Source organism: Bolinopsis microptera, chromosome 5 (assembly GCF_026151205.1).
Source record: "Bolinopsis microptera isolate Bmic1 chromosome 5, MBARI_Bmic_1.0, whole genome shotgun sequence".
NCBI classification, from domain to species: Eukaryota; Metazoa; Ctenophora; class Tentaculata; order Lobata; family Bolinopsidae; genus Bolinopsis; species Bolinopsis microptera.
This window is the reverse complement of record NC_087076.1, coordinates 18,288,610-18,304,076: the sequence shown is the minus strand read 5'-3', so window position 1 is coordinate 18,304,076 and position 15,467 is coordinate 18,288,610. Positions and strand designations below refer to the sequence as shown.

General features: G+C 37.8%; 1 protein-coding gene across 1 annotated transcript; it reads right to left on the bottom strand.

The window, feature by feature from the left end:
- Window positions 1–12,522: 12,522 nt before the first annotated feature.
- On the bottom strand, window positions 12,523–14,828 carry LOC134814901 (cilia- and flagella-associated protein 161-like). The gene is made up of 7 exons (XM_063823236.1): window positions 14,726–14,828; window positions 14,485–14,574; window positions 14,167–14,369; window positions 13,769–13,850; window positions 13,438–13,575; window positions 13,165–13,259; window positions 12,523–13,001 (listed from the first exon to the last, which is right to left on the bottom strand). The coding sequence occupies exons 1-7, from the start codon at window positions 14,792–14,794 to the stop codon at window positions 12,893–12,895; spliced, it is 786 nt and encodes a 261-aa protein (XP_063679306.1). The 5' UTR covers window positions 14,795–14,828; the 3' UTR covers window positions 12,523–12,892.
- Window positions 14,829–15,467: the final 639 nt, after the last annotated feature.

Genomic DNA, 15,467 nt, shown 5'->3' with positions numbered 1-15,467 from the left:
TGTAAGGATAGAACCTGCACTCCTACCTGCCCAACCAACTTCATTCTCCAGGAAGACCAACACCCAGGATGAAGCCCGTCTGGACGTAGCAGCTGTTGGACTGTATGCACCATTCGAAAGAACATTCTTTGACATCAGGGTCACTCATCCTAATTGCGACTCCAATACATTTAAGCCACTCGATAAAATCTACAGTGCGCATGAGAAAGAGAAGAAAGATCTATATGAGGAGAGAGTACTTCAGTCAGAGAAAGGGTCCTTTGTCCCACTAGTTTTTACAACATCCGGAGGTATGGGCCCACTCTGCACTGTGTTTGTAGATCGTATTTCTGAAAGGATAGCTGACCACAATAAAGAAGCTAAGAGCCAGGTCAAAAATCACATCAGAACACGATTCAGGTTTGATCTGCTACGAAGTACACTCATAGCACTCAGGGGAATCAGAGGAAGACAAAAAGCCCAGCACCTTGGACTGGATGATGTATCCTTCAATCTCATTCCTCAGAAGACGAGCTTTGAGGTCTCTTAAGTTTGTTTATGTAAATTTTATAGACAATTTATTGAAGCTATTAAAGGGGATGTACGGATAAAGTACAAACCTTATTGTGTATATTTGGTTGCAATTCCGGTAAATGATCAAACATGTCTCTTCTGAGAGTGATACCGTGAGTTGCTTCCTTTTTTTTAAAAAAAAAAAAAAAAATTATATAATAGCTTTACGTAACGTACGTAGCTAGCGCGCGTAGAGTTATAGCGCGCGCAGGGTTGACAATGTGCGCGCGCTGTAACTTTGGATACAGCTTAGAATGGTAGCTATGGCGACAAGTAGACCCTCTGGATAAATCAATCTTCTGTAAAATAAATATATAAGCTGTATTGTAGGTATTGGATTTTTCGGAAATATTCCTATGAACGTTTAAAGCTGTAATCAAATTCACTGAGACATGACATACATTTATTAATTGTTCACTTTAACTGCAAATTGGACCACTATATCAACGATGGACTGTGGAGCAGAAATCGGGACAGGAGGTACAGAATTCAAACTGAAGCTCCAGCAGCTGTCAGATTCGATACATAAGCACAGAAATTTGTGCCACTAGCTGCATGAGAACAATTTGACAGACTCAAGCGTTAAATAACAAGCAACAATTATTTTCGAATCAAACAATCAAGCATGACATTATAACAGATTACTTAAACATTTCATTCTGAGAATTCTTGGCAAGCATTGTATCGTACTGCATTTCAACATAAAAGAATACAGTCGCTGAAAGATTGGTGTCGAATCAAGAAAATTTAAGCCGTTCATAAATTCAGAACTTTTCCACATTGATTAAATAAAGGAAATGTTTTATGATTTGTCGGGTTTCAACTACAATATTGATCTCACCACGTAATATATCGTCTCCTATGTCGACAGCTTATAACTTAGTGCGGACTGCGGTCTTCAATGAACCGGAAAATGTATTTACGTCAAAGATGGAGTTAAGTTCTTTCAGTATTAATGAAGCAGGAAAATCGAATAAATTTATCAGTTGAGGTCGTAAAAAAAATCAATTAACAATCTTTGTAGACTTCTTTGTTCGAATCAAACTGTACTTATTCGTATTTTGGCGCTGATGAAGCTTCTGCTCACAGAAGACAAGAGCCTTTTCTTTGATAAGAAGCAACCCTTGATGTATGCTTTCAATGCCTTGCTCCGGGAGATAAAGATCAGTGGATTGATTGCAGCATTGAACAGAGGGACTAAACAGAATGCTACAGCAGCTGCCTTGCCATGCCAGCTCTGAGATGCCCCAACAGAGTTGAAGTGTCTCTGTAGGATGATAACAACGACCAGGATAGAATTGCAGAAGACAAAGTGAGCAGTGAGAAGGGTAATGGTGCCGGTGATGTGGTACTGACTCCGGACACTCTCCCTTTTGTTGGTGTTCACCCCACCCCTCCGTCTCCATATTAGTGTGTACACCAGGACCACAAGACACACCGTGCAGATCAGACAGGGCAGCACAAAGGGCACCACCAGATCCAGTGCTACGTGCAGATCAAAACTCAGCTCACTCTGTCCTCCTTCTATCATCTGTAGTTTCACCAGACTGACCAGTCTCACAAAGATAATGTAGTAAAAGTAACTCTCGGTGACTTGAGCGAGACCTGTGTAGCTGGTGTAGAGTATGTAGGATATCTCTGCCAGGATCATCAAGATCATGACAGCCAGGTAGCTGTAGAGAGCTCGCTTGATGTGACCTAGAGCTATATGGTGGAATGGTAGACTAATGTTGATACATCTTACCACCGTAAGTAAGGTGTGCAGGAAGGCGCTGGTGACAGAAAGGTATGCTGTCAGCAGGTAGCTGAGGAGCATGACCAGCTTTTTGTCGAGAACATGGCCGCTTTGTGGTAGTGTCAGGCAGATCACGTCTTCTAGGTCGTCTGAGTTGAGGACAGCAAAGTGGCCAGCGTTGAGGAATCCAGCGATCCCACATAAGAGATCAAACGTTGGGATGATTCTGTACAAGTAAGGAATGACCCTGCTTTTACCGGTTGACTTTGAATAGAATCTCAAGATGGGGCAGTTGAGAATGATGGTTTGTAGTCCGAAAATTACACAAAGACTGGTGTAGAAGTTAAGTTCCCAGGGGCTGCTAAAGAACTTCTTTACGATGAAGGGCAAGGCACATGGCCCTGAAGTTTTATTTTCACTCTCCATTCGACCTGTTTAATAGCTTTTAAATAAAGGTAGCACTAGATAGAAGGAGGTTATATAGAATACTCTTTTCCTGGATCCGATCGATCGACCAATCAAGAAGGGGTTAAAAAGCTTACGACTGACCACTGCTTATGATAAAATAAAGGAAAGGACCCAAAAACAGGTAAACTGATGGAAAGATTCTCTTAGTGAAACAAATTTAAAGTACTTCACTCCCAGACAAATGATCATCTGATTACGGAATTAAACAGCAGATTACGTCAGAGGCAGGGCGTTCGTATTATAAACGGGACATAAACCACCACACCTGGCTCCTGGATGGACCTTTAGTAGGTTCCCACGTGAAACTACGGCTCAGCTAAGGATAATGAAAATCACAGATCATCACTTAGAAGACCGGAGCATGTCGATTATATTGAATCTAAATTGGTACATAAACTAGAAAGTCGTCTCACTACTCTATATTAGAGACAAGAGATATGCCACCCATGGTCGCAAAGCGGATTAGGACTCTCCGAATTACATTAAATATCACGTGATAAGTTACAGATTCAGACGAGGATTATTTATCTTATTGTCACCAAAGATGAAAAATAGAGCAAATGTATAATTTATATCTTTAATTACAACTGAAAACCTCCGCATCAAGAAGAATTTCTAAGTTTTTTTCATAAAATACCGAAAACGATTTTGGCTGGCGTGAATATCAGAGAAAATAGGATGAATTATAGCTTAAATTATTACTGTCGAAATATTCTCCTGTTTCGGAATTGTTTATTAACAGTTTCTAGACGCCCTCCAAAGGTTATTTTTACAATACATCCTTGCATGCAAAACTAGTGACCCAGAAATTATAAATATACATATGGCAAGCGTTAACCCTAAGGCGATAAACCAAATACTCACGTGGATACACTAGCAATAAAAAACAGAAGTGAACCAAAGATAATCGAGTAAACCAGATGGTCTTACACTAATAAAAGTGTCTGAAGTCTGACTGGTGCTCATATCACTAATAATGAACTATGAACAGTAGATGAGGTGTGAATGAGGCCGGAAGAGTAGGGCATATCAGCTGATGAGTGGGACAATGACTTGCTCGTTGTCATTATGAAATTGAGTAAAAGTGATATAATATACTCAAAACAGAGTAATACATAATGTCATAATTTCTCTTCGTCTGCTGTAGACAGCAACACTGCATAACTTATTGAGTTTATGGCAGATGGGTGAAAAAATGCTCGAATTAAATTGGTTGATATTTTCAGCCAATTTAAATGTCAGTTGGAAATAAGTTGTATTTTCAGATATTCGACGAATGACATTTTTGAACTTTGACTTTCACCTAATTTAAAGACGTTTGTCGTTCAACGAAAATTACGTTTTTGTTTACAGAAATTACATACTGTATAAAAAGTGCTTATTGAGCGGCGTTACCGTAAAGATCCTCATATGGTTTGAAATATGCATCATTTAGCTTGGATTTAGGAACCAAAGGCACTGAATTAGTCTGCCACGTCGGTATTGTTCTTAGTAAGTTGAGTTCACCTTGTAATACCATTGGCAGAATCAGTTTGAGCAAAGCTCCGAATCTTTTCAAGGTCGATGAAGATTCGGTCCCTATAATAAATTATACGATTAGCCCAGTAGTAATTATACGAACTAAGTACAAAGTTGTTCATTGAAATCAGGACAATAAAGTAGAGATGAAGCAAGGATCACCGTGAGTGCTAATACCAGTCTCATCAATAGTATTACATTTCATGAGTCAATGAGTGAACGTGATAAAAGCAATCATCTTCCAATCATTGTAATGATGAATCGGGGGAGTTTCATCACCGGCTGAGCAGCACTGGTTGACTGAATTTATCTGAACATTCTACTCAACTTTAGTTCTCTCATTTCCTACCAATGTCATAACGACCATCACATGACCGTGCAATGTTCATATTCTGCTCGACTTGTTTAGCAAGAGTATCCAAACTTGTTGTTATAAACACAAAACCGTTTACAACCGATCAAACCAATCCGCCCAATCAAGTAACAGGAGCGGCGGTAGCTTTAAATCGATGGTTTACTTTCCTTATACATGAATTCGACCCCTGTTGAGACGGTTATCAATATTACACTTTGTAGTTCTACATATTGAGGAAGTCACTTCCAGTTTGTTAAAACATGTATTACGTATAACGCTCTGTACGCTGTTGACGAGTCATTGGTTTTCCCAGAAACAATGTTTTGAGGAAAACTAATCATAGTTCATGAACATTCAACTAATTTCATCTATGTCTATACAGACTATAAGTCTTTGAAGCTAACATGCTCGTCACTCTGCTGCAGTCTGCATTTCCGGCCGTTAGTATCCATTATAGTCTCACTATACTTTAACGTTGTTAACTTTGATAAAACCAGAGTCAGTGACTCAGTTTGCTGATGTTACATTTTACATTTTTGTATTTGTTCACCGTCTCTAATATCTTGAGCCAAACATCCGGTTGATCAACTCAGCACCAATTTAATCACTGTGTTTTGGTCTAGCCAAAATAGATTTTACAAATGTTTATCGATATCATACATATTTCTCACTCCAGCAGCAGTTTGATAGTGCTGCATTCATTTGTATTCCTCTATCCTTGATAAATCATGGTTTTGCCTCATTATAAGGATTTTTGGTCTTTTGTAAATGTTATTTTAATTTACATTGATGTCAAATTTATAATTGAATTCTGACGCAAAATAAATGAGGATAACTAACTGTATGACGATTGTATGACTAAACGGATTAAACGATTCAAAAGTCAAATCACATGGTAATGTCTGACCCAATATAAAAAGTAAATTTACCCAATAGTCAAAAAGTATATATACAAGAGGATGAGAATAAAATTGCAACCACTATTATAATAAACAAAGAAATAATCCACGCAAATCTTCAGAATGAGATTTATTTTTCTAAATTACTTTAAATGAACTCTTATAAAAGCGTTCCGAATCTTACATTAGGCAATATTGTTATTGTTAGGAATTTGTTTAGAGGATGCTTTAGGGAATCTTCGTTCATGAGCTTTGGTAAGGAACCTTCCTAGGTCTCCGATGGTTGTAGGGTGTGCGAAGATCTGTCCAATATCAGAGAAGAGTAATGTTTTACTTTGTGGGGACAAACAGAGACGAAAATCTTCATAGAGAGGGCAAGTGCGCAATACATGAAGCTCATCTTTGATGATTGGATCAGGGAAAGGAAGCTCTAGAAAAAGGTCGAGTGACTCCACATCTGTAGTAGAACAGTGTTTGCATGCCCTATTCGAAAGTTTATGGGGATGCATGCCGTGTTTCAATGTTGTATTGATGCGATCTTGTTCTGAGTTGCGCAAGTCTCCTAGACTGCTGTGGCCGTAGGTTGACTATGTCACACTCATGACCTGTGATCATCCTGTTAAAAGGGGCGTACCGCTTCTCGCAGGTTTCATTTAAACGGTCTGGTCCTAAATATTAACGCGGTCTACGATATCCAAGATTTCCCTACCAAGTGGTTTAAAGTGATTAGATGATGAACAGTGTCAAAGATAGAGTTAAATTCAACATGTATTCCAGATAGATGGTTATATATGACGTTAGTTCTTACTCTGCTCATTAATCCAGATAGTACTGAGTTCTGAGCTGCACCAACAGCCAACTGTTCTGAGCTATATTTTATGGTCTTTGTAAGCGTTGACATTTCAGATCATTAGACATATTTGTTAGGGATGTTGAAATCCACGCTTCAATCTTAGCTGTAATGTGTCCACCATTGATCACTTATTATAAACAAGGGGTATAAACACCCTGCCACCTGTTGCCTGACGCACAGGGACTGTTGAGAGTACCATGCGACTTATCAGTGTTAACTGTTAAAGCACGTAACGTACGTTTAGGGTTCGCACCTTGCGAACATATATATATAACGTAATCAGCCGAGGGGGGAGGGGGCCGGGGGTTTCCAAATGATTACGCTAGTGTAATTTGGACACAATAGCTATGTGTAAAACTGATTACTGGGTTAAAATCTTCCAAAAATTGATTACGTAATATGTGAACGACCCCTAATTTTAAAGTGATGGACTAGTTGTTGAGTGAGCTTTCTTTGTCACTACCCTTTGTACCGAGCAAATAAAGATTGAACTTAAATGTCGAGCTCGTCTCTTAAAATGTTCATTTATAAAGTAATGAGTCTGTCAGGCTATAAATAGGGGAAAGAGATTTCTTAAATAGCGAGGGTCGTTAACTAGTTCATTGATGTATTTTAATTTGTTATCTTACTGTTATAGGTTGAATCGAGTTTTATTACACTCGATCATGATTTATATAGAACTTCCCACCAGGGCATCAGATCTCTCTGTATTTATAAGTCAAAACCATGCGTCCGTAATAAGGACAACTAAAAGTTTGGTTTGCTATTTGTTTAGACTAGACAATTTAGTAAGCTGGCCACAGCGTTGAGAATCTGATTTCGTATTCGATAGTTAATTCCTAATTTGAGATGTTCACAATCGTTTGTTTTACATTTTACCCACGGCTACAACATTACAAAGGTATTTAACGCAATAGTGGCCCACATCAATCTCTTACATTTTTCTTTTAGTTTGACTCAGTTTATATGACCTTATTAGATGTACAATGTATTGTTGATAGTAATGTACAATGTACATCACTATCCACAACAAACCACCTTTTATCCTACAATTCAGATCATTATCAGTGTTCGACTTCAAGTTCGGTGACCATTTAGCCGTAGATTTATTGAAAAATTCGGTCCGATAATCCAGAGCATTTCCAGCAACCACTTGACGTATTATCTATTTAACCCTTTAAACCACAGAATTAGGAATGGTCTAGCAATAATTGAAAATTCAGTTGGTATCAGTACGAAATTTAGAACTTAGCCATAAATTTATCTGAAAACTTAACCTCCCGTAATAAGTGCATTTTCTGACAGATATTAATAACGATTTTATACTCGTCTGATATTACTTGATTTTAGAATTTATTTTATACACTGTTCAACGTAGGTTAGATATTTCTATGATTTTAATACACTAAATTATTTATAGGAAAATTTATTGTGGGAAGGTGAAAGTTGGGCCCGTAATGTTAATATAAACCACCAATGCTACATCTTAAGTTGTAGAACCATAAAAACTCGCCTCTTTACTGTATATACATCCAGCAACTCTTTAAATCACTAGTTCGCTTATTAGTATTACTTTAAACTGTTAAACTGTATTATATTGGTTAACTAGAGCATTGCAGTGCTAGCGAGCTTACTTCTAATCTTGAACGAAACTACTCGAGTTTGAGCCGGTTCGAAACTAATCAAATTATCTAACAAACTAACAAACTATGCACTTACGTGAGTACGTCTGAACTATTTAAGACCATTTCGCCTTAACTCTATTATGTAGTTTCATGGTTTGTCTGATTCTAGATATTTAAGATTCCTTCCAGAATTTTGATCATTAATTCAGCAGCTCAAATTTTTCAGTATCGTTTCCAATGAATTTATACTTTGCTGGTAATCTTTTTTCGCTCTTATGAGTGGGTCAATCATTTATTTTGAATTGTAGTTGACGAAGTGAGAGTCTCCACTCAGAGTGTTAAAACATAATTCTTTGTCGACGTTTCGGCTACATGCCTTTGTCATAGACAGGACGTATTGATAACTTACATAGCTCAATAAATGTAATAGATTTGTAGTGTTGTAATTAGTTTAACGTCGACAAAGAATTATGTTTTAACACACTGAGTGGAGACTCTCACTTCGTCAACTACAATTCAAAATGAATTTATACTTTATCTCTACAAATTGATTTTTCAAACAAAGCTTCTGTTCGTGACTTGATTTTTAAATGTAATGGGAATATAGTAGTGAACTCTGACACCTCGGTCCTCAATGCAACTTGTAGAACAAGTAGAACGTGTAGAACGTGTAGAACGTAGTGGCTATCCTTGCTGTTCAGCTGGTAAAACAAGGAATTGAGCTGGGAGGTTCCCCACAGACCAACTTAAAGTAGAATTTTAGTTGAAGTTTTAAATTCAAAGTCAGTGAGAATATTTCTAAATTTAATGAAATTGGGTCTGACAACTCGGCGCAATGTTATTAGGTTATGCAGTGCAATAAGGACATTATTAGTGCCTAACAAGAACGTTGTCAAAATTCATGCGTGAAGATATAATCATTTGACATTTAAATTGCATAATTACGCAAGATTTCGGCGAATTTTGATTGCTATAATCATAATGTTAAGTAGTTATTCTGGACCAATAAAACATCGGTTAAAGCAAGTTAGTTTTAGTTTGTCAAATTTTTGGCCAATTTCTGCATTTTAGGGGTCCCAAAAAGAGGTTTGATGGTTTATGATGGTTTTCAGGGATATTTCTTGACCCACAAAATTTGTAATGGATCCAATGTTTGATTCAGCTTTTTGATAATAATTATGACTAGCAAACATTTAATTAATCGCTTTTGGCCTATTGCAAGGTTTTATCAATCAGTTAAAATCATTCTCGCAGCGAATGTTGAACTTGACACGAACCGAAACAGATGTAAATATCGACTTCTTGTTGGGTACAATTCTTCTACTAACATCTCTGCTTGGGGCCATTTTCAACACTGCTGCCCTCTGCTACTTTAGAAGTCTCGTTCGAAAGAACAAAAATGGAGAGTTCTTCAGACGACTCTACATGGTTATCAACTTTACCGACATCTTGATTTGCTTCTCTGCATTTCCATCAATTGAGGCGCTCTTTTCGGAGAGTAGGAAGGGCTATTTGCTGACGAACCCGGGATTTTGCAGCGTGTGGATGGTGTACTGGTGGATATTGTGTCAAAAGTCAGTACTTCTAGTGGCAACACTAAGCGTGTCCAGGCTTGCCATCCTGAGAACAAAACTATTGAGCTCCGTCCAAGCGTTGCCTTCTTGGTTCCAGCCATCTTCGTGTTGTCCAAAGTGTGCATGTTCACAGTGTCATTCTCTATGCAGTTCATGTTTACAACCTACGTTCCAGAATATCTAGTTTGCTCTTTTATAGCCTTTAAAGACAATCTAACTCAGCCGGTAACGACCAAAATGCTAACAACCATCATTGGAACTCTAAGTGCATTTAATTTCATCACCTCAATGTGTTTCTTTTTGACCTGTGCATCCTTCATTGCCTCACTTTACCTACTCCACCGGTCAGCCAAAGCCTCCACCGTCATCAACAGTTCAGCAAAACGCCACGTTAAGGCAGCCAAGACAGTCATATTAGTCACACTACTTTACCTAACTTTTAATACCCCAATCATGGTGGTTATGTCGACTTTGGTGTCCAAGCTCTTGCTTAACCCTCCAAATACAGACGATCTGAAGACTGGAGATATGATCAGATATTTCTTCAGCGAACCCTTTGGGCAAAGTTCGCGGTTTGCTAATCAGTATGTTATCGCTATCACCAACATGCTATTCGTTTGTCTGAACAGTGCCCTGAATCCCCTCGCACTTTACTTCAGAATTGACGGGTTTCGCGATTGTGTTTGGAGTAAGATCTACCTGATTGTAAGGAGAAACGAGAATAGGGTTAATCCAAGTACAGCCAGAATGGACAGATTAACTAGTAGGTTGCATATTCACATGAGAACCTTATCGACTGTGGACGGACAATCTAAAATAGTAGAGGATGATGAATGATGATTGATTGGATTAACGATTATTTTTAGAGCAAAATTTAGCTTAGAAGTTATAATAATAGCATAGCTCCGCATAATATAAAAATAGCCATTGACAGTGTATTGCTGACAAAGCATATTATGTCACGAGAATATTCTGGACGAATGAATTGTTCCCACCTGGGCCTGATACACGCGGCAGTTGTGACAGTCAAACGAATATTTTTCACTTCTCGAGTAGTATGTATGTATTTTCTATCAGCTTGAGTGATTTAAACAAATTGGCTTTAAAGAATGTCTATCTCCAACCTAGTCGGTTTGAAAGAAAAGTTGAATGAACTTCGTGAACTTAAGTTAGGACTTGAGACCCCTTTTGTTTGGAAACTTCCACCACATTTCAGAGATGAGATGACAACAAGAGATTTACAAAAAACAATAGAAAAAAAGACAAACGAAATCAACACATTTGACTTGGAAAAGGTAGCGGTGTTTCTTCTGGACATGTTGATCCAATATTTTTTGAAGACCTTACTCGAGAAAGAACTAGAAGGTTTAGAGGCGGAATTCCAGGAATGTCATACCAGAATTGATAAAATAACAGAGAAGAACATGTCTCCAGCGGATCTGAACAAAGTTAGAACAGAGCTTCACTTCATGGTGAACTGCACGGCTTATGTTATAAGCTGGTTGCGAGGAGAACCACAAGACTCCGTTCCAGTAAATCCTAACACTTGTACCACGAACCACTGCTATTCAGGGCTGGTTCAACATGGTCCTCTACAACTACAACCCAGCTCTGCAACTCTTCAACTCTATTGCAGACCAGCCTGAGTACAAACCCTTCTTTGCTTTCTACCACGGTAAAACTTTAGCCAGAGAGAGGAGAACGAGGAATGATCGGAATGTGACAGAGCTTGAGATGAAACTGCTTCTCACTGCATCAGACAGGATTCTAGCCCTTCCCGTTATACTGAGTTCCTTTGAAAATGCAGGTACGAATAGTGTCCTATTTTTCAAATTGAAGCGAGAATTTGGAGAGATTTTGGAAAAAGCTTGGGATTCAAGAGATGCCTATCATTCACAGAATCACTGCAGATTGGCTTGCATCTACTTGAAGCTGAAAAACGAAACAAAGGCAAAAGAACTCTTCGAAATGGCCCTAAGACTCGACCCTTGGTGCAACATGACTCTTCACAAGTATGGGAACTTTCTCTTACAACATGACGAACAATCAAAAGGGATCAAATACATGATCCAAGCAAACCACCTGCCTGCATTCATGCAGCTTGTTAAGTCTGCAACAGTGGTTAACGAACACTTCCCAGATATCCAGGCTCTATTTGACTCAATAGAACTAATAATGACCGGTAGACCGATATCACTGCCAATCCGTTACATAATGTACCTCTACTCCATCGAGCACAGACTGACAGCTAAAGCTGCACATCACCTCAAAGTGTTATATCAAGAAACCAAGGAATCTAAATTTAGCCTGGCTCAAGGCGAGTACATGCGTAGGAGTATCGCTCAGGTTATCTCCGTGAACGAGAGCAAGGTACCAGGGGAGGTTGATGTCGTGGAGGAGTGCAAGCAGTTTAGAAAGGTCTGTAAGCATTTTAATGAGTGGATGGTTGAGATAGAGAAACAGCAGGCAGGCTATGAAGTGTTTCTTTTGACTAACTGACAAGTTTTCCAAAGTAACGATTATAATTTTGATCCCTAAGAATTGTGATATTTCTTTATGCATTTTCATTTTTAAAGTGTGATCTGATGCTGCCATAGTGCCGTGAACTGTTATTATATAAATATATATAATATATATAATATATAATTAATTAATGATCTTGTGTTTAACATTTCTCATGTTTTCTGTTCTTCTGACTCGAGTAAGGACAAGATATTACTGGATAATAGGAGTCACATTAAAGCGTACTCACCCGAGCCTGATTAGAAAATATCAGATATTTTAAACGAGATTTATAAAATATGTAAAATAAATCATTTCTTCGTGTCATTTTAGAAAATGTGTTCAATATTTGATGTTAATGTTATTCAGTGACCGGTGTCTTTTATTTCAAATCAGAAAAGGCGGGCGAGGGCGAGGTAAAATTCCAAAACATACGCATGATTCAAATGGGGAAAGACAGGTTAATTAATAATCATTACAATAAAATCGTTGTTCAAAATTATGATCAATTTGATTATTTACAGTTTATGTCGTCAGAATTTTGATAAAAGGAACAGATATTTAAAAAGTAATATTTTATTGTCAATTAAATGCAAAGTATCATGCTGGTAATGAAATTGAATTAGGTCATTTGTATCAAAACCCTATAATACACGCCATTCAGAAAGATTATAAATTTGGTCGGGGTTTGTATCAGTTAAATATCGATTCAATCTACTATACTCTCATGGCATCCACTATGATATTGAAGTCCAGCTGCAACATATAAGTAAAGTCGTTTAAATTACACTTTCTTTTTACACATTATTAACTATTCAGGTTTGTTGACTACAATGGTCCAGAGGTTTTCTTCCGTTTCAGCTTTATGAGAGTCGAGGAATGTTTTGCAGCATACTTCCATCTCTTGTCCGTATGGAGTCCTGTGAAAATTATAAGCTTCGTAACGAAATATCTACTTATCTACCATCTCATACATTGGAAGGCCAAGGGAGGGAAGGCACTTTATTTTCCAATCTTCCGAACAAAAAATATTTGGCGAATTAGCACCCCACCCCTCCGTTCGGTAATTTTAATCTAACTTACCTGCGCTGATATTGAGACATACAGGCCAAGTTTTGGTTAGTTTTACAGTGGTTCAGGATGATAGTATCTCCAACGACAACCGGATTTCCTTCCATCTAAAAATAGTAACGTATCAGAAACATCCATTTGTGTTTAAAGATAACGTAATAGATAACCTAACTATGCCATAACATGATGTAACAGTTGATCACTAGTGTAACAGTTGATTACTAGTGTAACATTTTAGCACTAGTGTAACAGTGAAAACTAACGAAAAAGATATACAGTATATACCTCCATGCGAATTAGAGGGTTCCTGCAATGAAATTGCCAGACAACGTTATAACTGGAATCGTCGTGTAACTGAACCACTGGCAACCTGGATTTAGCAGCACACTTTGTGAAGGTGGCTCTATCCGACCACAAACTCAACTGAAGGATATTGTCATGGTTATTGGTTATGACAACTGTATTCTTTCACCATATAACAGTTTTAACAGGAAATATTTGTGATTTCATCACAACATTTGAAGTGGCCAAACGCTGTAAATTTTATTGAAGCATCATCGAATGAAACTCAAAAACAGTAGACGAATTAATCAGATTAAAATGTGACAGCACATACCTCCCCTCCAGGTCCAGGCAATGTCTTCAGCACAAACTTTTGGCCATAACAGAGTGGTTTCTTAAGAATTTCTCCGTCAGCACTGAATTTTAGATGATCTAAATCGAGTTAGGGCGGGTGTATTTACTATTCGAAAATGATAACAGGCATTCTACCTTTTAAATCAGTAGTTCTTCGTCAATGGCTTAAGCTGTGCCGAATACAAAGAAAAGCAACTTTAGATATTTTATTCGTGTTTGAAATTGAATTCATTAACATAATCAGAGTGTGTAGTAAGCACTAAATGAAATGACCAAAACGACATAAAAACTTATAAATCTGAGTTAATACAACTACCAACAGGTATACTGCACACCCATCCTCAAAATTAAACCAATTTAGTAATAATCGAAAGTAACCTGCATATCTGAAAGACGTTTCTTGGACAAGGATTAGTCATTAAAGAAGCAGACATGTCACACGGACTTTTGAGTTGTGAGCTTGTGCGGGATTTCAGTTCAGAGACTTTTGAGGACAGTACTGTACCCGAAGCAATGTGGCACAAATTGATCCTTGAGCCAAACATCAAGTGTTTGTTTTCTGTTTGTGCAGACAGCTTTTCCTGTTAGGATGATGTATCATATAGTCCAAGATCATAAAATTTCAATCACCTTTGAATGTAAACGTGTCAGCAATTTTAAGGTGATTTTTAAAAATATTGCTTTGTAACTACATACTTGTCTTAGCAGGTTATTCATAACATTGTGCGTCTTTTGTATCAAGAGTTCACCAGCGTCTTTCTTCTCTTGAAAATCTTTGATAATGTCCTACAAAGAGAATCAGTGAAGTATATGAATATTAAGATAAATTTATCAGAATAAACATTAACCATAACCATTAAAAACTATAACCACTACAACAACAATCAAAAACTACAACAATAATAGACAAAGCTTAAGTAATTATCAAACTCATTACCTCTTCAAGTTGGACATCCTCAATCCAGTTTCCAACCCGCACAGCCGGGTTATAAGTTCTCGTAGCCATTCGCACTTTTCTAGACTGTATTAAAATCTTAGTAAATTTAGTCTCCTAACTAATGGGCCCCACACTCCACAGACTCTACTATGTGGGGAGTGCTTTTCCCTAACATTATCTAGGGCGTAGTCAGAAAAGGGAAAGTCCCATGCAAAGGGCTCGGGCATATTGGTCTGGTTAAATTTTGGACGTTTGGCTGCAGCTTACTGCCTAGCTTACTACTAGCCTCTTGAAGTTATGACCTACTGGTGATAGTGATTCGATTTTATGATTGAACCTCGAAATCAGCCTGCTGTTCATTTTTATACCCTGAATTATGCCACCTCACTTGCGTAACAAATCGCATTATCTTTTGCTTTGCTCCAGATAGTGACCCCCAAGGCCAAAAATCCTGGCTACGCCTATGACAATTTTTATTTTTTCCGTAAAAGTTTAATTTTTCGTTTAGTTGATGTGAACGATACACCTGTGTGTAACCTGCTTAAAATGGTTTGTGTGCTAATGTGGTGGAGCGAGTGTAGAGTGATTGGCTGAAACTGTTCCGTTCACATCAGGGACAAAAGGATTTCGCGATTATTTTGGCCAAATTTCGCGGTACCGCGAAATTTAACAGGCTATACATTAAACTACACATAAAATTTGTCGCGGAGAATGGGAAATTTCGCGATTTCGTACATGCCGC

Bases quoted from the DNA above. Each gene is read 5' to 3' on its own strand.
- LOC134814901 (XM_063823236.1), bottom strand. From the start codon at position 14,794: ATGGCTACGAGAACTTATAACCCGGCTGTGCGGGTTGGAAACTGGATT. The intron at 13,851-14,166 runs GTTACTTTCGAT...TCTAAAATTCAG, and splicing joins AACGTCTTTCAGATATGCAG to TGCTGACGGAGAAATTCTTA. The intron at 13,576-13,768 runs GTATGTGCTGTC...AATATCCTTCAG, and splicing joins TGCCTGGACCTGGAGGGGAG to TTGAGTTTGTGGTCGGATAG.